Source organism: Schistocerca americana, chromosome 3, assembly GCF_021461395.2.
Source record: "Schistocerca americana isolate TAMUIC-IGC-003095 chromosome 3, iqSchAmer2.1, whole genome shotgun sequence".
Lineage (NCBI taxonomy): Eukaryota > Metazoa > Arthropoda > Insecta > Orthoptera > Acrididae > Schistocerca > Schistocerca americana.
Genome location: NC_060121.1, coordinates 573,261,671 through 573,286,921, shown reverse-complemented (window position 1 = coordinate 573,286,921; position 25,251 = coordinate 573,261,671). Strand labels below are relative to the sequence as shown.

At 43.9% G+C, this 25,251-nt stretch overlaps 1 protein-coding gene across 1 annotated transcript in view; it reads left to right on the top strand.

Annotated features, from left to right (window-relative positions):
- The first annotated feature begins 164 nt into the window (after positions 1–164).
- The window catches only part of LOC124607194 (cholinesterase-like), a 71,004-nt gene continuing 45,917 nt past the window's right edge, over positions 165–25,251 (top strand). The window contains exons 1-5 of the mRNA XM_047139417.1: positions 165–276; positions 746–880; positions 4,363–4,639; positions 14,189–14,374; positions 17,786–17,988. Of these exons, the coding sequence (XP_046995373.1) occupies positions 178–276; positions 746–880; positions 4,363–4,639; positions 14,189–14,374; positions 17,786–17,988 (900 nt within the window). The 5' untranslated portion in view covers positions 165–177. The remainder of the gene's footprint in view (positions 277–745; positions 881–4,362; positions 4,640–14,188; positions 14,375–17,785; positions 17,989–25,251) is intronic.

Here is a 25,251-nt window from a genome sequence, read left to right as displayed (position 1 = left end):
CGAATTATACAGTGATTTTATTGTCCAGTGGTCAAGGGCGTCGTTCAGAGCAAAGGTGTAGTTACATCCGCAGTGGCAACTCGCAGAAATTAATCTTATCAGATAATTGTAAACTGATACACTTCAGTCATCCAGACAACTACTGAGGTGATTGGGTCAGTAACTGTCTGTTGTTGTATGATTACGTTGAGAACTTGCACAATAACCATCGCTATGCATTCACGTCGGTCAACAATCGCAGCGTTGCTGTTATTCACCTTTGCAACAGTTGTCAAGGTAACGGCTTCTTCTCGCTCCTTCTCACCACATGGAAGTATAGAGAATAACGTAAAACAATTTCTGTCTTATTCATAATAAGAGCGATCCTCTTTGCTTTTCTGCGTCGTGAGTCAATACATTATTAATTTAAATTTCTTTCCGCCTTGTAGCGTGAAGCACAATTCTCTCGGGAGGCTACCGACGCAGTTAATTTGTTAGTGATATTGGTGGGTGCTGTTAGAGGGAGGTGAATGTCAATAACTTTATTTAGGTAAATAAATAAAGGGGTCATACGCTTAATCTCTAAAGCATTTGGTAAAATATCTTCGCATTTTATTCATTGATTCTCGAAATAGAATATTCCTAAGGTCAGCTCATATTATTCGCAATGTGTTTTCTGCCATACTTGCTGAACCAAAATGTTTTCCTCCCCTCATTACATTCACCATCTACAGTCATTTCGAGGCAAATATTCTACTGATTGCAGACGGAAGACGTGCTGGTGACCGTGGAGCAGGGCACGCTGAGAGGGACCACAGCCACGAGCGTCTACAACACCTCCTACACGGCCTTCCTGGGCATTCCGTATGCTCAGCCTCCACTCGGGGAGCTGCGCTTCCAGGTCAGTAATCACTGTGTGAACGTGAGACTGTCTTAGGAAGCAAACGAACAAATGTTGAACAGTCTGAGAGAATTTTGTCAGCCAACGGCCTTGCCGCAGTGGTAACACCGGTTCACGTCTGAACACGGAAGTTAACTGCTGTCGGGCTGGGCTAGCACTTGGATGGGCGACCTTCTGGTCTGCTGAGCTCTGTTGGCAAGCGGGGTGCACTCAGCCCTCGTGAGGCAACTGAATAGCTACTGGATTGGGAAGTAGCGGCACCGGTCCCGTAAACCGACATACCGCCGGGAAAGCGGTGTGCAGACCACAAGCCCCCTCGATATCTGCATCCAGTGGCGCCGGTCAGTACCCCTGGGCTTTCATGGCCTGTTCGGACGGAGTTTAGTTTAGTTTTATGAATTTTACGCTACTGGCCAATAAAATTGCTACACCACGAAGATGACGTGCTACAGACGCGAAAATTAATCGACAGGAAGAAGATGCAGTGATATTCAAATGATCAGCTTTTCAGAGCATTCACACAAGGTTGACGCCGGTGGCGACACCCACAACGTGCTGACATGAGGAAAGTTTCCAACCGATTTCTCATACACAAACAGCAGTTGACCGGCGTTGCCTGGTGAAATGTTGTTGTGATGCCTCGTGTAAGGAGGAGATATGCGTACCATCACTTTGAAAAAGGTCGGATTGTAGCCGATCACGATTGCTGTTTATCGTATCGCGACATTGCTGCTCGCGTTGGTCGAGACCTAATTATTGTTAGCAGAATATGGAATCGGTGGGTTCAGGAGGGTAAAGCGGAACGCCGTGCTCGATCCCAACGGCCTCGTATCACTAGCAGTGGAGATGACAGGCATCTTATCCGCATGGCTGTAACGGTTCGTGCAGCCACGTCTCGATCCCTGAGTCAACAGATGGGGACGTATGCACGTCAACAACCATCTCCACAAACAGTTCGACGACGTTTGCAGCAGCATGGACTATCAGCTCGGAGACCATCGCCGCGGTTACCCTTGACGCTGCATCACAGACAGGAGCGCCTGCGATGATGCACTCAACGACGAACCTGGGTGCACGAATGGCAAAACGTCATTTTTTCGGATGAATCCAAGTTCTGTTCATAGCATCATGATGGTCGCATCTGTGTTTGGCGACATTGCGGTCAACGCACATTGGCAGCTTGTATTCGTCATCGCCATACTGGCGTATCACCCAGCTTGATGGTATGGGGTGCCATTGGTCATACGTCTCGTTCACCTCTTGTTCGCATTGACGGCACTTTCAACATTGGACGTTACATTTCAGATGTGTTACGACCCGTGGCTCTACCCATCATCCTATCCCTGCGAAACCCTACATTTCAGCAGGATAATGTTGCAGGTCCTGTACGGGCCTTTCTGGATACAGAAAATGTTTGACTGCTGCCCTGGCCAGCACATTCTCCAGACCTCTCATCAATTGAAAACGTCTGCTCGATGGAGGCTGAGCAACTGGCTCGTCACAATACGCCAGTCACTACTCTTGATGAACTGTGGTATCGTGTTGAAGCTGCATGGGCAGCTGTACCTGTACACGCCATCCAAGCTCGGTTTAACTCAATGTCCAGGCGTATCAATGCCGTTATTACGGCCAGCGGTGGTTGTTCTGGTTACTGATTTCTCAGGATCTATGCTCCCAAATTGCGTGAAAATGTATTTTTTTTAATCCTATGGGGCTTAACTGCTAAGGTCATCAGTCCCTAAGCTTACACACTACTTAACCTAAATTATACTAAGGACAAACACACACACACATGCCCAAGGAAGGAATCGAACCTCCGCCGGGACCAGCGGCACAGTCCATGACTGGAGCGTTTTCAGACCACTCGGCTAATCCCGCGCGGCGAAAATGTAATCACATGTCAGTTCTAGTATAATATAGTTGTTCAATGAATACCCGTTTAACATCTGCATTTCTTCTTGGTGTAGCAATTTTAATGACCAGCAGTGTATCATCCATGTTTTGGCCTTCGGAGAGTATCATCTAAACACGCTGCAGATTTCGGCTCACGCCTTCATCTATCCGAATGTTAAACAGCAAAGTACAACATTTAGACGCCTGCCAAATTTTGGACCAGGCACAAATATTAGTTTGACAAAATACTTACAACTGACTAGGCGGTGGCAACGGGGTATGATAAAAGAAATTTCATTTAAAACTACTTCCCACTGTATCATAAACGCCGTAGTATTTGCGAAACAAGTAGTTCATCTAATATTACGATATTAAACTTCTTCGGGGAGATTGACTGATGGTATGTTTTTCGGTTTCCAGTTGATGACTGTACCAGAAACACAGTTTTTTGGGAACTTCTTCAGGTGGGCCTGCTGCTAGGATTTCAACAATTCTTCAAGTTATTGTTGTTGTTGCACCCATATTCGTAGCCATGCTCGATTTACGACGCCTGCTGCTCATTTTGATTTGCCTGTTGTATGATTTGCAAATTGTGTGGTTTGCAGAGCATGTATGTAGATGTAGTTGCTGACGTAGGCAAAGATAGGTTGAAGGATAATCAGAAACACACCTGATTGAAACAGCCAAGGAAATCAGCTGTGGCTGAGCACTGCCTTCACTCACGAAACTAATGACCAGAATCATCGTGCAGGCGCCGGGTACCTAGGAAAGAATAAGTAAGAATTGGATTGAAATAAAGACGCAAAAATCTGTATAATTATAGGCGGAGATTTTAATCTAAGCAGTGACTGATATTCGACATAGCTTATCAAGTTCTTCTGGTCATCTCATCTGTCAGAGCCAAACAAAACTGAGATAAGGTTTCACGGAAAAACGACGAGGGCAGAACAAAATACGAATGCGCTCTGAAGGACTTACCCGGCGACCACAGTTGAACTCTGCTATGAATGTAGAAGTTACACCGACGATGTATCAGAAAAGTTTCTCCTATGTCCAAGCAATAAATAGATATAACATCAATATCCAAAGCATCTGAAGAAGCTGAGTAGTTAAGTCGTTAAATGCTGTAATCAAAATGGAATCATAAATTCGGTTAGATTTCCAAAAACACGACGTTTCTATAATTAATGCTGCTCACATGAGTGTACTATTTAGAAAATGAATCAGTTTCAATAGAAAAATAACATATGCACTCACGTAGACTCACCTTTTGTGAACGTTTTTGCGGTTTTATGAACATTTCATTCATAGGAAAGTCTTTTCATATCCTTTAGTAGCTCAACAATACTGTGTCAAAGGGTCTATGTTTCCATATAAATATAACTGTTTCCACATGTACATCAAGACAAGAGACTGCTAGGTAGTTGCAGGATACATACATAAACAAAACACACAAACATCACAAGGTAGCGTCGCTAGGCATAGAACTTTATTTGTGTCAAAGCGAAAACTTTGTCTTTAACTTTCTAGATTACTTGTGAAAGACTTTAGATTTGTTTCATATTGAAAACTCTGATTCATGGCAACAGGCGCCGCAACCGGCTACCAGTTGGGAGGGAGTCCGTGAAGCCACAGAGTACGGCAGCGACTGCGTGCAGTCGGACGGCACCGGCTCGGAGGACTGCCTCTACCTGAACGTGTTTGTGCCTGGCGTCCCAGAGGAGGGTGCCGGGCTGCCCGTCATGTTCTGGGTGCACGGCGGAGGGTTCGTCGACGGCAGTGGCTCAGACGAGGAGCACGGTCCGGACTTTCTCATTTCCTATGGTGTCATACTGGTCACCATCAACTACCGCCTAGGAGCGACAGGTACGTTCATCTGTCCGTGTCCATCACGCTCCTCACCGCTCACATGGATTCTCAATGTTATTTATGCTTCCTTATCCCTGTGTTTTTCAGTTTTGGTGTGCATTTCTTCTCCCTTGTTATCTCTAGTTTCCCATCTGGATGATATTTCCTACTTCACTTTTCATCTTTCTGACTAGTGCTTCATTTTTTATCCTCCATTAGGTATTCTTTCCTCTAGACCCTGAAATTTTCTCTCAGGTAATTTAGTTTTAATTTGTTTGTAAATTCTACTAACTGATTTCCTCTTCTTCCAACTAACATTCCTCTTCGTCTCTCTCCTCCTCATCACCACCACTATCATCATCATCAACATCATCATCACCACCACGATCATCATCTTTGCTCCACCAAACATTCTTCGCTATTCCCAGTCACAAGGTTGACTGTGTAACTGCAGTGTTTCAGAAATTCGTTCCATTTCGTCACATATATGATGTAACCCGTATTCCTCATTTTCCATTGACACAGATTATTCACTGTGTCCCGAAAGACGTGGAAGTCCTCGATAATTAATTATAATATCTAAAGAACGTTCTGAGAAAAATGGTAGGTAAGGCATTGCGTATTTTCATCCGCAAATATCAGTCGAAACCGTTTGCTTGCTGATGTAACAGTGAAACTATTATTTCTTTCCGCTTCCTACAGTGAACATTTTAACGACATAAAGCTGGTTAAAAGACACGTATCATGAAGTACCACCTCTCAGTGGTAATGTGGTGAGTTTCCACAAATCATGATGCACTACGTGATCAAAAGTAATCGGACACCTGGCTGAAAATAACTTACAAGATCGTGGCGCCCTCCATAGGTAATGCTGGAATTCAGTATGGTGTTGGCCCAAACTTAGTCTTAATGACAGCTTCAACTCTCGCAGGCATACGTTCAGTCAGATGCATGAAGGTTTCTCGGGGAATGGCAGCCCATTCTTCACGGAGTGCTGCACTAAGGAGAGGCATCATTGTCGGTCTGTGGGGCCTGGCACGAAGTCGACGTTCCAAAACATCCCGAAGGTGTTATACAGGATTCAGGTGAGGAATACGAGCAGGCCAGTCCCTGGCAGGGATGTTATTGTCGTGTAACCACTCCGTCACAGACCGTGTGTTATGAACATTGGCCCGATCGTGTTGGAATATGCAATAGCCATTCCCGAATTGCTCTATAAAAGTGGGAAGAAGAAGGTGCTTAAGACATCAGTGTAGGCCTGTGCTGTGATGGTGCCACGCAAAACAACAAGGAGTGCAAGCGGCCTGCATGAAAAACAAGAGCACATCATAACACCACCGCCTCCGAATTTTACTGTTGGCACTACACACGCTGGCAGATAACGTTCGCCGGCCGAAGTGGCCGTGCGGTTAAAGGCGCTGCAGTCTGGAACCGCAAGACCGCTACGGTCACAGGTTCGAATCCTGCCTCGGGCATGGATGTTTGTGATGTCCTTAGGTTAGTTAGGTTTAACTAGTTCTAAGTTCTAGGGGACTGATGACCTCAGCAGTTGAGTCCCATAGTGCTCAGAGACATTTTTTTAGATAACGTTCACCGGGCATTCGCCATACTCACATCCTGCAATCGGATCTCCATATTGTGTACCGTGATTCGTCACTCCACACAACGTTTTTCCACTGTTCGATCGTCCAATGTTTACGCTCCTTACGCCAAGCGAGCCGTCGTTTGACATTTACCGGCGTGATGTGTGGCTAATGAGCAGCCGCTCGACCATGAAATCCAAGTTTTCTTACCTCCAGCCTGCCATAGTACTTGCAGTGGAACCTGATGCAGTGTGGAATTCCTGTGTGATGGTCTGGATAGATGTCTGCCTATTACACAGTACAACCCTCACCAACTGTCGGCGGTCTCTGCCAGTCAACAGACAAAGTCGACCTGTACGCTTTCCACTTCACTATCATATCGGAAACAGTGGACCAAGGGATGTTTGGAGTGTGGAAATCTCGCGTACAGACGTCTGACACAAGTGACAGCCAGTCATCTGTCCACGTTCGATGTCTGTGAGTTCCGCGGAGCGCCCCATTCTGCTCTCTCACGATGTCTAATGACTACTGAGGTCGCTGATATAGAGTACTTGGAAGTAGGTGGCAGCACAATGAACCTAATATGAAAAACGTATGTTTTTGGGAGTGTCCGGATACTTTTGATCACATAGTGTATTTGTGCTGGGCTGAATTCTGCCTACACGCTGCAGTACCAGCTCTGACTGAAAACTCTTTGTGTGAGAAACGGCTCTGGGAATGCACATTATGGCACACATCATACGAAGCAATCAATTAGATTGATTTTATAACAAGTTTTATTTTGAACTCTATCAAGTCTTTCTACAGTCTGTAAGAGCAAGCACATTGTTGTGTTTACATAAACCATCAGTTTATTTTTATTTTTCACTAGATGAAAAACATTCAAGAGATGACCATTCAGCAAAATTATCGCCCTTTACCACAGAGTCCCACTACTTCCCTTATATTTAGCGTATCTGCGCTGTGAAATACTGCAGACAACACAAGACAGTTTTCTACTAAACACTGCGACAATGTCAAGCTATTTTCTTCCATGCAAGCTGTTGCCATATTTTGGTATTTACTTCTTAAGAGCTGTTTCGTGTACTAGTTACATCAGTTAACCACATACACCCCCGATAGTCCTTTGTCGATTTCAGTAATTTTATGTGCATTTAGGCTAGTAAATAGTACGTATTTTCACTGTCTATTGCATCACTGAAATATCTTCGCTTCTGCACTTTATTTCTTAAATACTTCTCTTCCTCACAAAGAGATTTCTGCGTATTACGTTTAATTAATTACTATAACAACTAGTACGAGGGTAATCCCAAAAGTAAGGTCTCCTATTTTTTTATAAATACACAGACCCGTTTATTTTTATACAATGGCTTACATCAGTTTACAGCTTGAACATTTGTACAAGGTGAGTCACCTAACAAAAAAATGGTTCAAATGGCTCTGAGCACTATGAGATTTAATATCTGTGGTCATCAGTCCCCTAGAACTTAGAACTACTTAAACCTAACTAACCTAAGGACATCACACACATCCATGCCCGAGGCAGGATTCGCACCTGCGACCGTAGCAGTCCCGCGGTTCCGGACTGAGCGCCTAGAACCGCTAGACCACCGCGGCCGGCTTAGTCACCTAACATTACCGCTGGATATATTTCGTAAACCACATCAAATACTGACGAATCGATTCCACAAACCGAACGTGAGGAGGGCGGCTAGTGTAATTGGTTAATACAAACCATAAAAAAATGCACGGAAGTATGTTTTTTAAGACAAACCTACGTTTTTTTAAATGGAACCCCGTTAGTTTTGTTAGCACATCTGAACATATAAACAAATACGTAATCAGTGCCGTTTGTTGCATTGTAAAATGTTAATTACATCCGGAGATATTGTAACCTAAAGTTGACGCTTGAGTACCACTCCTCCACTGTTCGATCGTGTGTATCGAAGAGCACCGAATTACGTAGGGATCCAAAGGGAACGGTGATGGACCTTAGGTACAGAAGAGACTGGAGCAGCACATTACGTCCACATGCTAACACCTTTTTATTGGTATTTTTCACTGAGGCACATGTACATTACCATGAGGGGTGAGGTACACGTACACACGTGGTTTCCGTTTTCAATTACGGAGTGGAATAGAGTGTGTCCCGACATGTCAGACCAATAGATGTTCAATGTGGTGGCCATCATTTGCTGCACACAATTACAATCTCTGGCGTAATGAATGTCGTACACGCCGCAGTACATCTGGTGTAATGTCGCCGCAGACTGCCACAATACGTTGTTTCATATCCTCTGGGGTTGTAGGCACATCACGGTACACATCCTCCTTTAACGTACCCCACAGAAAGGTGTCCAGAGGTGTAAGATCAGGATAACGGGCTGGCCAATTTTTGCGTCCCCCACGTCCTATGAAACGCCCGTCGAACATCCTGTCAAGGGTCAGCCTAGTGTTAATTGCGGAATGTGCAGGTGCACCATCATGCTGATACCACATACGTCTACGCGTTTCCAGTGGGACATTTTCGAGCAACGTTGGCAGATCATTCTGTAGAAACGCGGTTTATGTTGCAGCTGTTTGGGCCCCTGCAATGAAGTGAGGACCAATGAGGTGGTCGCCAATGATTCCGCACCATACACGGTCGCTGTCGCTCTACCTGTCTGAGCCAGCGAGGATTGTCCACGGACCAGTAATGCATGTTCCGTAGATTCACTGCCCCGTGGTTTGTGAAACCCGCTTCATCGGTAAACAGGTAGAACTGCAACGCATTCTCTGTTAATGCCCATTGACAGAATTGCACTCGATGATTAAAGTCATCACCATGTAATTGCTGATGTAGCGACACATGAAACGGGTGACAGCGGTGACGATGCAGTATGCGCATGACACTACTTTGACTCAGTCCACCGGCTCTCGCAATGTCCCGTGTACTCATGTGTGGGTTCATGGCAACAGCAGCTAACACACAAATTGCACTCGCTTCTCCTGTGACGGGCTTGTTACGGACCCGTTTGCGTGCTACGACCATACCTGTTGCATACAGTTGGCGGTAGATGTTTTGCAATGTGCGGCACGTTGGATGCTCTCTGTCCGGGTACCGTTCTGCATACACCCTGCAGGCTTCAGCTGCATTTCGTCGACGCTCGCCATAGATGAGTATCATCTCCGCCTTTTCAGAGTTCGAATACACCATGGTCACAGTTCCTACAACACAACACTATCACAGACGTCTGGTACCACGGTGTACTACAGTTGGTCTGCGTGCGGAGACGAATGCAGAATAACAACAGCAGCAAGCGCTACATGCGGACACTGCGACAGCTAGACCAAACCACAACAGTGCACCACAGCCACACTCGTAAACACGGTCGCCATCGTAAACATGTCCCTGCAGATGCTGCTCGCCGACCGTGGCCCGTGTTTGTTACAACACGCAACTGAACGTCGGAGGTTTCAAGCGTCAACTTTAGGTTACAATATCTCCGGATGTAATTAACATTTTACAATGCAAGAAACGGCACTGATTACGTATTTGTTTATATGTTCAGATGTGCTAACAAAACTAACGTGGTTCCATTTAAAAAAACGTAGGGTTGTGTTAAAAAAGATACTTCCGTGCATTTTTGTATGGTTTGTATTAAACAATTACACTAGCCCCTTTCCTCACGTTCGGTCTGTGGAATCGGTTTGTCAGTATTTGATGTGGTTTACGAAATATATCCAGCGGTAACGTAAGGTGGCTCACCCTGTATATTTTTCGACATAATCACCATTTCTTTCGATGCATTTTTGTAGACGCTGTGGCAGTTTTTGTATGCCCATTTCATACCCCTGAAAATTTAGCTATTTTTGGACATAATCACCATTTCTGTCGATGAATTTTTGCAGACGCTGTGGCAGTTTTTGTATGCCCATTTCATACCAGCTCGCCGCCATGCTGTTCAGAAACTTATGAACCTCTTCTTTCACCTCGTCATCGGAGCTGAATCGCTTTCCGGCCAAATGTTCTTTTAATCTAGGGAACAGGTGACAATTACTGGTCGCCAAGTCAGGACTATAGGGTGGTTGGGTGATTATGTTCCACTGAAACTGTTGTAGGAGACCAACGTTTTGCCGAGCGATGTTTGGGCGAACGTTGTCATGGAGAATGTGTACGCCCTTGCTCAACATTCCTCTTCTCCGGTTCTGAATTGCCCGTTTGAGTTTTTTCAGAGTCTCACAGTACCTGTCAGCTTTAATTGTGGGTGGTTAGCACACTGGACTCGCATTCGGGAGGACGACGGTTCAATCCCTTCTCCAGCCATCCTGATTTAGGTTTTCCGTGATTTCCCTAAATCGTTTCAGGCAAATGCCGGGATGGTTCCTTAGAAAGGGCACGGCCGATTTCCTTCCCCATCCTTCCCTAACCCGAGCTTGCGCTCTTTCTCTAATGACCTCGTTGTCGACGGGACGTTAAACACTAACATCCTCCTCCTCCTTAATTGTGGTCCCAGCGATTCGGGCGAAAGAAGAGGTTCATAACTTTCTGAACAGCATGGCGGAGAGCTGGTATGCTGACATGGGCATACAAAAACTGCCACAGCGTCTACAAAAATGCATCAACAGAAATGGTGATTATGTTCAAGCTGTAAACTGATGTAAACCATTGTGGAAATAAGCAGGTCTACGTACTTATAAACAATAGGCGTCTTTACTCGCCCGCATCCCGTGGTCGTGCGGTAGCGTTCTCGCTTCCCACGCCCGGGTTCCCGGGTTCGATTCCCGGCGGGGTCAGGGATTTTCTCTGCCTCGTGACGGCTGGGTGTTGTGTGCTGTCCTTAGGTTAGTTAGGTTTAAGTAGTTCTAAGTTCTAGAGGACTGATGACCTAAGATGTTAAGTCCCATAGTGCTCAGAGCCATTTGAACGTCTTTACTTTTGGGATTACCCTCGTATTGCTTTGTATTTTGCTGGCTGGAACCGTTCATGTAACATCCCCATATAAAATGTCCCAGAAGCGTATTAAAATTTGTTCCTGTCCACCAGTAACAAACAGATTTTACGAGAGATTATCCTTGGTTGTAAGGAAAATACCAGATCTAATCATACCTCTCACTTAATCCCACATTTCCTCATTACTATTCGCCTCAGTGGTTCACAAGACCACACTACGAGCGTTATACCGAGTTTTGACCGACTTCATTTGTTCACTTTTGAAAAAAGCCTTCGAAGACGACCTTAGAAACGTATCATGTGTGGAACACGATCTAACAGTAGGTACGTAACCGTGCCGCAAACTACTGTCACGCCACCAGGAGCAGAGATCCGACAAGGGGTTTCCCTATTGAATCTAATGTAAGCATACTTCATCTGTTTATTGCTGTGTCATACGGGTAACAAGTGCTCAGAATCTGGACCTTGAGTTTTGGTACAAATATATATAGCTCAAAAAGTATGTTGTGTGTAAATTCCATTATTACATATCGTAGTACTGAAGCTTTTCATAAAGAATTCCATTTCTTCTGTAGCCTCGATGCTTTCTTGATTGCCTCTTGTTTTGGTTCTCCAGAAAGATAAAATGAGGTGTTAGGTCTGATGAGTGTGCAGACCCCTTTTTTCCCGAGAGATCGATCCAATGATCTCCAAATGTCGTGTTAAGAAGTCCTGAAATTACCTGTGCATAGTGGGCTGGATATCGTCGATGTTAGTTCCACATGGATTACGTTACATTTTGTGCCCGGCCTTCCAGTAAATTCAGTAGCGTATTTGTATGGAAAAGTTGCTATTTAGAATCCCATTAATAAAAAAAGGAACTTTGGGAAGTTCGCATCATATGTAGCCGGACCAACGTCGTTGATTCCCCACATCTCTCAGTCAGCACGCATTTTCAAGTTACCAGTAATGCGTATTACGAAGACTGATTTGGTATTGGTTTGTAACGACACGTAATCCGAAAACAAGATATTTTATAAAAATGCCAGCTCATTTTTCAGTTTTCGTATACACCATTACAAGAATTAGGACCGATTTTTAAAATCATTGCTATGAAGGTATGGATTGAACTAAAGGCGGAAAGCATAAAATGTGTTTAAATGCATTTTGCGTAGAAAAATCCTTTGGCTTATTTCAGCAGCATATTTAGCTGCCCCGTAGCCATATGTGGACTGCGCCTTAAATATGCTGAAATCTTTGTATCATATCCCACATCAGATTCTGTTCATTTTCGTCAGCTTATTTATTATGTTGGCGCATAAGTTCGTGGGATTTTTGTTTTGCATCTGCTATGGGTTTATTTATCGATTATCATTTTTATTTGTAGTTCACTGTTGCTCTTGGCGTTTACATGTTGTCATTTTCTCATGTGGAAATAATGAGTGGAGTCGTGGACGCTAGGTAATGAAGTACCAAGGGAGAAATCGTAACCTTTCCGAAATATTCTTTTGCCTGTGTTCAATAGAAAGGTAACAGCATCGGAGGCAGCCAGAAATATTCGCGCCGTGTTTGAGGACAACGTTACTCGACAGTGCACAGGAAGAAGAATGGTTTCTCGTTTTAATTAGGATCGTTCTGACATTAGTGACTCCACACGTTCAGGAAGACGTGCGGAGTTTGATAAAGATGGTTTAAACACATTAATCCATGATGGTCCACGTCAGCGTTCTTGAGAACAGCTAAATGAGCTCTGATCATTCCACTATCATGCGACATTTCTAAGCAGTGGGGAAGGCTGAAACATGGAATGCATTGGTACCGCATGCTCTAAGTCAAATTACAAAAATCAGCAAGAGGCCGCATGTTTGCTAGTCATCATATCTTCGTGAAAAACACCCCTTCCTATCCGTATTGTTACTGGCGACGAGCAGTGGTGTGTTTATGCTAACGTAAAGAAAAGAAAGCAATGGCAGATACTCTCCGTACAAAAACTTGTGCACATCCACAAAAGGCAAATTTACGCATCTGGTACAACAGCGACGGTGCGGTGTACTTCGAATTGGTTCCACGCGGTGCAACCGTCGATGTTTACATTTACTGTCAACAACTGAGATAAGACGAAATCCAAGAACAACGAGCAGGAGAACTGTGGGAAGTGATGCTACTGCACGACAATGGCCGCCTGCATTCTGATAGGCTGACAAAACACATTATAGAGGAGATGGGTTGGAAAGTCTTTCCACAGCTGCCTTATTCACCCGACCTTGTGCGCTCAGATTTTCACCTTTTCCGCTCTTTTTCGAACAACCGAGAAGGAAATTCCTTTTCTGATAAAAATGGGCTTCGAACATGGCTCGACAAGTCCTTCGCCTCAAAACCACGTGATTTCTACAGTCTGGGAATCGAAAAGTTACACCAGCACTGGCAGACTGATGTAAATAGTGAATGAGAGTTTATAATTGATGACTAAAGTCTGTATTATATGTATCTGATTTATTTATTAAACTTAGGGAAAAACGCTACGAACTTATGCACCAAACCAATAATTCTTTACATATCCAGTTTCTTGCACTCATTTTTATAATGTTCGCGAAGACAGGTCGTGGGGCCTTGACACGTTGAGAAAAGTTTTTTGCTGCTCTATCACTTTCGTGACATTAGCAATCAGATTAACCACAACCACCATCTCTACTCTTACATGCATTGCGAAAGGATGAGTAGCTTCACAATAGTTGCAACAGCAGACAGTTGATAGATGGTCTTCAAGTCCTTCTGTAGACACAAGAAACATACATGAGTTACGTGCTTGCTTATGAGTGGTACAGTAGGCCATAGACTTACGAAACCCATCCCGTAACGTAAATACTGTGGTTAGCGACTTTATTATCTAAATACTATTTGATCAAGTTCTACACGTGCTATGTCACTGAATCCTCTTCGAAGACTCTTTGCAAAGCTACAAAAAGTAATTTGTGGAGATGATGACTTGAATAAAAGTGTTTTATGTATTGACCATCAGCCTTAAATAGTAAATAAGTAGCTGTCTTGTTAAATATCAGCACTGTTACACAGGTTTTCTGAGTACGGGCGATTCAGTGGCACCTGGAAACGCGGGTCTCAAGGACCAGCAGTTGGCGCTCTCCTGGGTGCAGAGAAACATCGCCAGCTTTGGCGGCGACCCTCAGCAAGTAACTCTTCAAGGGCAGAGTGCCGGTGGTTCTTCTGTCTCGCTTCACTTCGTGTCGCCAATGTCCTCAGGTCAGTATTTCTCAGCCCATCTCGTTAGTCGCTTACATTTTTTCTTCTATAGACCTTACTCTTTAAAAAATATCGTAAAGAATCGCCTAAGAGCGGGGATCAGGAGATTCGAATGACTAAGAAACTGGATTCTTATGAAAAGTTTATAAAATGAAAAACATTGATATCTATTTGGACAAAATAATCGCAAATTTTTCGTTTGAAGTTGAAAAAAGAGATTTCGGTTTATTATTGCACGACGATGAGGTCATTAACAACGAAATTGATGTACAGGATACGGAAGGATGTAGATCGAGTTCATTAGAAACCACCATCTCAGTATTAGCCTAAAACGTATATGGAGAAGTCAAATTTAAGGTCGACCACTGATCTTTGCACCAATAGCGGGTGGTATCCATTTTTCGTAAAAATTTTCTAACAGGCTGTCCTCCCTGTACAGTAATTTTCCATCTCGAACTTCTCTTCATGCCATCCTTTTACTTAAATAGTGGCAAATCAAATAAATGAAGCGAGAAATTTTTGTAGATGCTGACTTTCTTAAATATCTCTTTAAATAACTGTTGCACATTACAGAGAAACTTCCGCATTTACGTGAACATATGTACCCCAAACGTCCTTTGCCGCATGTTCGACTCCAGTCAATGCTTAAATTTCCTCGTTGCACCAATAGAGTTGTGAAAGATGGCAGAGGAGCAGACAGAGGGTCTGGGGTGGGGAGGCTCTTCCCTTGGGGTGGGATGCTGCACCTAAAAGGCGGAAAAGTCAACTATTATCAGGGCAAGCGGACGGAGAAGGCAATGGAAGCTACTGCATTAAAAACACACAATATGTCTCCACAGGACAAGTGACTTGTAACTGGAAAGTGTCATGGTGACATGGTAAAAGACTCCAGACTGGTTCCGTCGATCGGGTGGCCGTAACGGAGACGGATGCCCATGAGAACAAAATTAAAAATATCAACGAAATTGTAATGTTCTGCGAGTCAGCCCACGGAATGTCATAAGAAGCTAGAAAATGCAAAAAGGGGAAGTTAAAGTCTCAGTCTAGATTTAAGGGGTCAATGAAGGGAAATGGAATGAACATGATTCCTGGTAAGACAAATATAGGGTAATATCACAAGTAACATGAAATAATGTATCGAGAGTAGGGTTCTTTTATGCATAAGAAGAAAATGGCTCTGAGCACTATGGGACTTAACATCTGTGGTCATCAGTCCCCTAGAACTTAGAACTACTTAAACCTAACTAACCTAAGGACATCACACACATCCATGCCCGAGGCAGGATTCGAACCTGCGACCGTAGCAGTCGCGCGGTTCCGGACTGAGCGCCTAGAACCGCTAGACCACCGCGGCCGGCGCATAAGAAGATAGCACAGAGAGTTGATTACTATGAAACGCTCAGCTATAGGTTATTCTCACCCTCCGCGTCCAGCGACTAACCCTACTTCTTTCGACAGCGTATGCTCCACAGACTTTGCACAAGCATTTGTGAATATTCCCCACAGTTTTCTTTCTCTGCAGTGAGAAGCTCAATGAAGGCACGTTGCTTGTAGCGTACAACACATATAGACGTCATTTTCAAACTGTCCTGCAGCTACACCATCTGTCGGAAGTGACGGACACTTGGCGCACTCACTCAGGAGACTTCAGATAATACATATGTAACGTTTCGCATTCGTAGAACTGTTTTCAGCTGAGAAAAAAAATGCAGCGCATTACGTTCTGGGCAACCCTCGTACATTGGCGTCAAGAGGATCATATGGAAAATATGGAGAAGAACAAGGGACAGGATGACAGGATATGTGTTAAGACTTCAAGGAACAGCTTCCGTGCTACTTGGGGGAACTGAAGCGCGTAAAAACCGTAGGGAAATGCAGAGATTGGAGTATATCCAACAGAAAATTGACGTTGTGTGCTAATGTTACTATGAGATGAAGAGGTAGGCACGGGAGATGAATTCTAGGAATTCAAGGCGGGCCTCATCTAGACGTTCAGAACACTGACGACACTTTGTAAGGCTCTACTGAGTGAGTGTCTAAGAGTACTTCGTTCCAACATGAGCAGTTTTCCATCGTATTCTATTCGATTACCTATTCGAGTACTTAGCAAGGGAAAAATTAGATTCTAAATGTCACTAGGCGTTCCCTAATCTCTGTTACCCCGTTCGTACACGAATCATACAGCGGTGGCAGCAACGTAGTTAGTTCCTCGATTACTAGTCCCTCAAAGTTTCTCATCATTGTTTGACGAGAACAGCGTCAATTTTCCTCCTAAGATCTACATATACGTTCCCCAGACACCGCTATTGGGTATTTTCCGTAAAAGAAAAAGCAGCAATCAAATGGGAGAGAAGGAAATGGGTGTTTCATGCCCACTCGAGTAAGGTGTAATTTGAGGCGGAACGGAAAATTATGGAGGACGTGGATAAAATAGGCCATTTCATTTTCAGAGGAACATTCCCGCAAATTGCTTTCTAAGGTATAGAGAAATTACATAAATATAGATAGTTGGACGCGGATTCAAACTCCCCGTGACAGCAATAATTGGCAAGATATTAAAGGTATAGAAACTGTAAAATAAAGGTTTTGACGTGTTATTTGAGACAGAGGAAATAAAATTATTTGTGCTTCAATGTGATAAAATACGCGTATAGTTGTGTAACTGCGAAATGATGAGCGATTTCATTGGATTGGCGTACACAGTGAATTTGTTAGTACTGTGTAGTGCATTAGGAATGACGATAATGTCTTTCGTACAAGAAACACGCACAAATAACACCTATATATTCATGCCCATCAGTGTGTCGGTATTTTTCCAAACTGCGAGATGAGGCAAAGCAAGAATACTCACCAAAAGTCGTTAAGAGTTAGTGGCTTCTTAGAGGCGACCTTCATCAATAAAAAATATTGAAACGGACAATTTCTTTAAAGGATACGGAGTGTGAACCACGAGCAGGTACATACGCAGACAGACCAAATGGAAGCTGCGTAGTTAGAGCTTACTACAAAACAAAACTGAAAAATCGGCAAGAGTTTGGTACGCATAATACACCAAATAACGCCTTTACTCAGTAGAATTTCCATAGTGGAATCCGGCCCCGCACTTCAAAAGATAAAATATTTGTGCTATATGAGTGCATTGAGCTTTACATTTGGTACGTTACCATCGGTTCTTGTGAGAAATCAGTGACTGTTTTGGTCTCTTAAGAGTGTACTATATTTTCTTATGTTCCAATATACAAAAAAAAGTTATTCAAAAGCAGATAGAGTCTGCATGTGGACCTTTCAAGGACATCTACTCAAATCTTGACCTTTTTAACAACGCTTTTCTAGCTTCAATACACATAGTGTACAAGTTATCTCTCTTTTCTATTTTTACCTTCTCCAAGTTTGTATCGCATGAGTTCACAGGTTTGTTTTCGCGACTCATCATTGAGAGCGGCAACTTCATCGCCCGGCCTATACTGCAGGCGACAGCGGCACGGCAACGTGCATTCCGTCTGGGAGCCGCCCTCGGCTTTCAAACAGACGACTCGCAGCAGCTCATCTCCTTCCTGCGATCTGTGAACGCTACAGACCTTCTAGTGGACAGTTCACTCATACTGACAGATGAGGTACGCGAATCACAAGAATTTTTTTTTTTCAGTTTGTCATTTTCATTCTGTAGACGTTGATGAAATTATAGATCACTAGCCCACACTGATCTCTATAAATCCCTTCATAAGGCAGACAACAAAGAAAGTACATTTCGCTACCTAAAGCTTATAAAAGTGCAAGAGCAGAATAGTCACACAAAATCAGAATTCTTGTAGCATGCGGTAGAAATAATATCTGCCGCCTAAAATTAAAAACAGCAACTAGGAGAGACAAGGGGTTTTTGCTCATAACGGCAAAAACTCTTTGATATCAACAAGACTGTGTATTTTCCAACTACGCCACATTACTGAGTACCGAAAGCTACAGTTTCAGTGTCTCATAGAGACATTCCTACGGTGAAATGTAGTGATGCGAACAAAATACGTGGTTTCAGTCAAAGTATTATAGCTGATTGTCAGTATCTAAAGGTACGCAGATGTTATAAACTACTACATAAGTGCAAGATATATGGAGATCTGGATGTCCATAACATGAGATCCCAAAAGAAAAACAGACTAACTGGAAACAGTTTCTCGTCTAATCAGGACGAGCTCAATTATTCCAAAGGTACATATTCACGAAGTTACTCAAAGCGGGATCTGCAGTGCTGTTCGCAAAGAAGTATTTCTGTACATTCATTGCATTATACTTAAGAAAGATACTGGAGAGCCTGTCACCCCACTACATACTGACAGACAAATGAAAAAGAAACATTATTTTTCACATCACGATGTATGCTAAGGATTTTGGAGAACTACGTCGTTTACCACGTGGTATTGTACCATACTTACTTGAAAGTAACGCTGCAGTCTTAGACTCAGCGCATGACGATAAGATGCATACCATATTTTCTAAGGAGTGTCCGTTCATCCAACTTTGATAAACGTAGTAATCCGTCACAGAATATTTCCGGAACAGTACCAGCCAAATACTCCTGCACACAATGCTGCCTTGAGCAGCCGCTGGTGAAGTATCAGCGCAGCAGCAGTGCAGTAGCGAGTCGCATATTTAGCTTTCAAATTTGTTTTCTAGTTTGATTCTTAATTTCTTTCCGAGTGTTTGTGCTCTTGCCTATTTAATTACAAAAAATCCTTACGTATTCTCATATTTGAGAGGAGTAATATTGCTTATTGGTAGCCATAGAGTATAAACTCGCGGAGTCGTTAGATATTAGCAGTAGGATGGATAGGGTGTGTACGTGCTGTGTGCGGGCGCAGGAAGAACTGGCCGCGGTTCGCGAGCAGTTGAGCGTGCTGTTGGCCACGGTCAGCCGCCTTCAGGCTGCTGCCTCGAGGTGCAGCGAGGGCGGAGGGTCTAGCGCGTCGGTTGAGACACCCCAGGTGTCGCTTGCTGCGTCCGCTGACTCAGCCGCCGAGGCACCTTCCAGTGTACCCGGCGCGTTCGGGCCGCCCTCACCTCAGGGTGAGTGGCGGACTACAACGCGTTCGCGTCGCTCGAGGCGGAGGGCCAATGTGGAGGCTTGCCGGCTGGCCTCGCCCGTTCATCCTGTCAGTGGGCAGGTGGCTGCTCCTTCAGCAGGGCCCGCGCGGGCACACGGGGGCAAAGGCTTGCTGGTTATTGGGAGCTCCCACGTTAGGCGGGTTATGGAGCCCTTTAGGGAAACAGCGTACAGGGCCGGAAAGAAATCCAACGTGCACTCGGTTTGTCTGCCGGGGGGCCTCATCCAAGATGCGGAGGCTGCCTTGCCTGCGGCTACCGAGTGTACAGGGTGCAATCGTCTGCAAGTAGCTGCTCACGTCGGCACCAATGATGTCTGTCGCATGGGTTCTGAGGCGATCCTCAGTTCGTACAGGCGTCTGGCGGATTTGGTGAAGACCGCTGGCCTCGCACGCTGGGTGCAAGCAGAGCTCTCTATTTGCAGCGTCGTTCCCAGAGTGGATCGGGGTCCATTGGTTTGGGGCCGAGGGGAGGGTCTCAACCAGAGGCTTCGTCGACTCTGTGACGGTCTTGCCTGCAGATTTCTAGACTTGCGCTATTGAGTGGGGAATTGTGGTACGCCCCTAGATAGGTCAGGGATACACTACACAAAGGAAGCGGCTACTCGGGTAGCAGAGAACTTGTGGCGTGCATGTGGGTTTTTTTTAGGCTAGGTAGTAGTGCGAGGTGTTCTGATGAACACTCACCAGTCGACGTGCAGGCAGAGAAATCAGGATGCGCTCAGTGTAAAGACAATTCAGCTATCAAGATACTAGCAGTAAATTTGCAGAGTGTTCGTAATAAAGTTCCTGAATTTACTGCCCTCCAGGAAGCGTATGGCGCGCGAATTATTCTCGGGACTGAGACCTGACTGAACCCTGAGATAGGAGGTTCTGAAATATTTAGTGAGGGTTGGAACGTGTATCGGAAAGACAGATTAGACACCGTAGGAGGTAGTGTCTTCATTGCAGTTGGCAAAAATATTGTGTCTACTGAGTTCGAAGTAGAGTGTGATTGTGAAGTTATCTGGACAAGTTTAACAGGGCTAGGGTTGGTTGGTTGGTTGGTTTGGGGAAGGAGACCAGACAGCGTGGTCATCGGTCTCATCGGATTAGGGAAGGATGGGGAAGGAAGTCGGCCGTGCCCTTTCAGAGGAACCACCCCGGCATTGGCCTGGAGTGATTTAGGGAAATCAGGGAAAACCTAAATCAGGATGGCCGGACGCAACAGGGCTAGGGGAAATAAAGTTAATTGTGGGGTGTTATTACAGGCCACCAGGTTTCACCGTGACAGTTCTGGAATCACTCAAATGGAGTCTACATTCTGTATCGCAAAAGTACCCGGATCAAGCTGTATTAGTCTGAGGTGACTTCAACCTACCTAGTATAGACTGGGATGTCTATGGATTCATTACAGGTGGTACAGACAAGCCGTCGTGTGAATTACTTTTGAACATGTTATCCGAAAACTGTGTTGAGCAGCTAAATCGACAGTCAACGCGTAATGGAAATACTTTAGATCTGGTAGCCACGAACAGACCAGACCTCATCGACGGTGTCAGTGTTGCGACAGGGATTAGTGATCATGTTGTTGTCATTACGACTATTTTTACGAATGTTAAAAAGTCGGTCAAGAATGCTAGGAGAGTATTCTTACTAGAAAGAGCAGATAAGCAGTTGTTAGCACCCCACTTAGTAAATGAATCGACTTCATTTACTTCCGGTACGATGGACGTGGAAGAATTATGGGCAAATTTTAAACACATTGTAAATCAGGCATTCGACTAGTATGTGCCGCAAAAGTGGGTTACGGACGGAAAAGACCCACCGTGGTTTAACAGCGCAGGAAGCAAAGGCAGTTGGACTCGCGGTACAAGAAAGATCGGGAGAATGAGGACAGGCAAAAGTTAGTAGAGATTCGTGCTGCTGTAAAAAGAGCGATCCGCGAAGCATTCAACCACTACCACCGTCATACCTTAGCAAAAGATCTTGCTGAAAACCCGAGGAAATTCTGGTCTTACGTAAAATCGGTAAGCGGGTTGAAGGCTTCCATCCAGACATTCACTGATCAGTCTGGCCTGGCAAAGGAAGACAGCAAAACGAAAACTGAAATTTTAAATTTAGCATTTCAGAAATATTTCACGCAGGAGGATCGTACAAACATACCGCCGTTTGAATCTCGTACAGATTCCCGTATGGAGGACATGGTAATAGACATCCATGGGGTTGTGAAGCAGCTGAATGGGTTGAAAATAAATAAATCTCCAGGTCCTGACGGGATTCCAATTCGCTTTTACAGAGAGCACTCTACTGCATTGGCTCCTTATTTAGCTTGTATTTATGGCGAATCTCTTGCCCAACGTAAAGTCCCGAGCGACTGGAAAAAAGCGCAGGTGACGCCTCTATATAAGAAGGGTAGAAGGACGGATCCTCAAAATTACAGACCAATATCCTTAACATCGGTTGGTTGCAGGATTCTCGAAGATATTATTAATTCGAATATAATGAATGTCCTTGAGACAGAGAAGTTGCTGTCCATGCATCAGCACGGCTTTAGAAAGCATCGCTCCTGCGAAACGCAACTCGCCCGTTTTTAACATGATATCTTGCGAACCATGGATGAAGGGTATCAGACGGATGCCATATTCCTTGACTTCCGGAAAGCGTTTGACTCGGTGCCCCACTGCGGACTCCTAACTACGGTACGAGCATATGGGATTGGTTTCCAAGTTTGTGAGTGGCTCGAAGACTTATTAAGTAATAGAACCCAGTACGTTGTCCTTGATGATGAGTGTTCATCGGAGGTGAGAGTATCATCAGGAGTGCCCCAGGGAAGTGTGGAGGTCCGCTGTTGGTTTATATCTACATAAATGATCTTTTGGATAGGGTGGATAGTAATGTGCGGCTGTTTACTGATGATGCTAGGGTGTAAGGGAAGGTGTCGTCGTTGAGTGATTGTAGGAGGATACAAGATGACTTGGATAGGATTTGTGACTGGTGTAAAGAATGGCAGCGTACTCTAAATATAGATAAATGTAAATTAATGCAGATGAATAGGAAAAAGAATCCTGTAATGTTTGAATACTCCATTAGTAGTGTAGCGCTTGACACAGTCACTTCGATTAAAGATTTGGGCGTAACATTACAGAGCGATATGAAGTGGGACAAGCATGTAATGGCAGTTGTGGGGAAGGCGGATAGTTGTCTTCGGTTCATTGGCAGAATTTTGGGAAGATGTGGTTCATCTGTGAAGGAGACCGCTTATGAAACACTAATACGACCCATTCTTGAGTACTGCTCGGGCGTTTGGGATCCCTATCAGGTCGGATTGAGGGAGGACATAGAAGCAATTCAGAGGGGGCTGCAAGATTTGTTACTGGTAGGTTTGATCATCACGCGAGTGTTACGGAAATGCTTCAGGAACTCGGGTGGGAGCCTCTAGAGGAAAGGAGGCGTTCTTTTCGTGAATCGCTACTGAGGAAATTTAGAGAACCAGCATTTGAGGCTGACTGCTGTACAATTTTACTTCCGCCCACTTACATTTCGCTGAAAGACCACAAATATAAGATGAGATAAGGGCTCGAACCGAGGCATATAGGCAGTCATTTTTCCCTCGTTCTGATTTGGAGTGGAACGGGAAGAGAAGATGCAAGTTGAGGTACGAGGTACCCTCCGCCACGCACCGTATAGTGGATTGCGGAGAATGTATGTAGATGTAGATGTAGTCTTAACTAATGTACGAGTGGGAGTGACTGGCACAGCAGACCCTTGCACTTTACTTGATAAATTAGGTCTAGATATGAGTACAAAAATAATGTTTTAGTTTATAGTAGCAATTTTTTAACAAAGAAAAAAAAAAGGAATTGCAAGTATCGGATAAAACATACATTATTTTTAAAGTGTATTGGCTCTGTTCCAACCGATACTATATCACGAATGCTGTAAATCCGACCACAAGAGAAAAATTCAGAAATCCTGTTAATCGAAAGTGTCAAAGGCTCTGACAATTTAAATTTATATCCTCAGTGTTTGTGAGGGAGAATTACAGGACCCGTCGAATGGAATGAACAGTTTAGTGATCGCAGAATATGGATTGCGAATGAACCAAAGAACATTTAAAATATTTAGGAGCCCCAGAAATTAGATTTATAACAAGCTTGACAACAAAAGTGTGGATGACGAACTGAAGGAATTGTGCTGCCTTTCATGGAAAACAGCGCATGGTGAGGGAAAATATATAGGATATATGAAACAAGCTCACTAGCGAAGGCAAACTTCTAAAATCTACCACTGGCCTTGATGAGAAGAATTAACGTCTTCTGAGATCGCAAGTTTGTGTCATATCACTGTATGGATGTGAATGACGGTTTGTGGAAAAATCGGTGGTGAAGAGAAGCTAGGCGACTGATACGCAGTGTTACGGGAGGATACTGAAAGTTAACTAAACTAGTAAGGTAAGAGACGAAGAGTTTCATCCAGAATTTCTGATTTAATACTGATTTTTGACCTGATACAAACAACTGCCATTCATAATACACGATCAGCAAATTTCGCTATTGTGCCATTTAAAATGTGTCGAATTCAGATAGTCCTGACTAGCGAAGGCAAACTTCTAAAATCTACCACTGGCCTTGATGAGAAGAATTAACGTCTTCTGAGATCGCAAGTTTGTGTCATATCACTGTATGGATGTGAATGACGGTTTGTGGAAAAATCGGTGGTGAAGAGAAGCTAGGCGACTGATACGCAGTGTTACGGGAGGATACTGAAAGTTAACTAAACTAGTAAGGTAAGAGACGAAGAGTTTCATCCAGAATTTCTGATTTAATACTGGTTTTTGACCTGATACAAACAACTGCCATTCATAATACACGATCAGCAAATTTCGCTATTGTGCCATTTAAAATGTGTCGAATTCAGATAGTCCTGTGATACTAATGACAGCGATCGTACATGGTGGAAAATGGAACTGTATTTGCATAAATTTGTGGCTCTGGCAACCTGTATGAAAAACATTATTTAATACTGATGTTCGGCAAACATGGGACAAACAAACAACAAACATTGCATCATACTGGGCAATGAAAGTCTTTCTCATAACACATTCACTCCACTTGTTTCACTGCAGTTGAATATAGGCGTCTGCAATGGGGGAAAGAGGGTGCACTGCACCCCTACCCCTACTGCCTCTAATCTGGAATACAGAGTCTTCCTTCATGTACTTAGTGAATAACCGTCATATCTCTTTTATGTAACCTATAAAAGTTAGTTCTTATGTCGTAAAGGACTAACTCATCTGTATAAAAATGAAAAATATACGAACTTGCCCCACCATTTTAAAATTTCTGTGGATGTGAATGTAACTTCAAGGATTGTTAATACTTCATAATTTAATGTCTTGAAGTCGTGTTTACAAGGTGACGACTTTGAGAAACAAAGATTATTCCTCTAGCATACTTCGGTTATACACACAAAGTACATCTAAAGAAACGGTATCGCTTCGGAATATGATTCAAGCGAATTAAAGTAGCTTTAGATTGTTAACCTTTGGATTAATTCTAATAACTAAATTACAGTGACGGAGAGAAATAGTAACACCAAGGAAGAGTTGTGTGACATAAACAAAAGTTGGGAGCCACGTTCCTACAACTGAAAGATTGTCATTCAAATTTTGCGGAAGTCTCATAAGTCTGGCGCACGTAGCGCCTCTACGAGCATGCATATTAGGTTTACTTTAAATATACGCTCTAAGGGTCATGAGTGTTAATTACCTTTAGGATTGGACGCGGTGAGTTGTTGACGTTA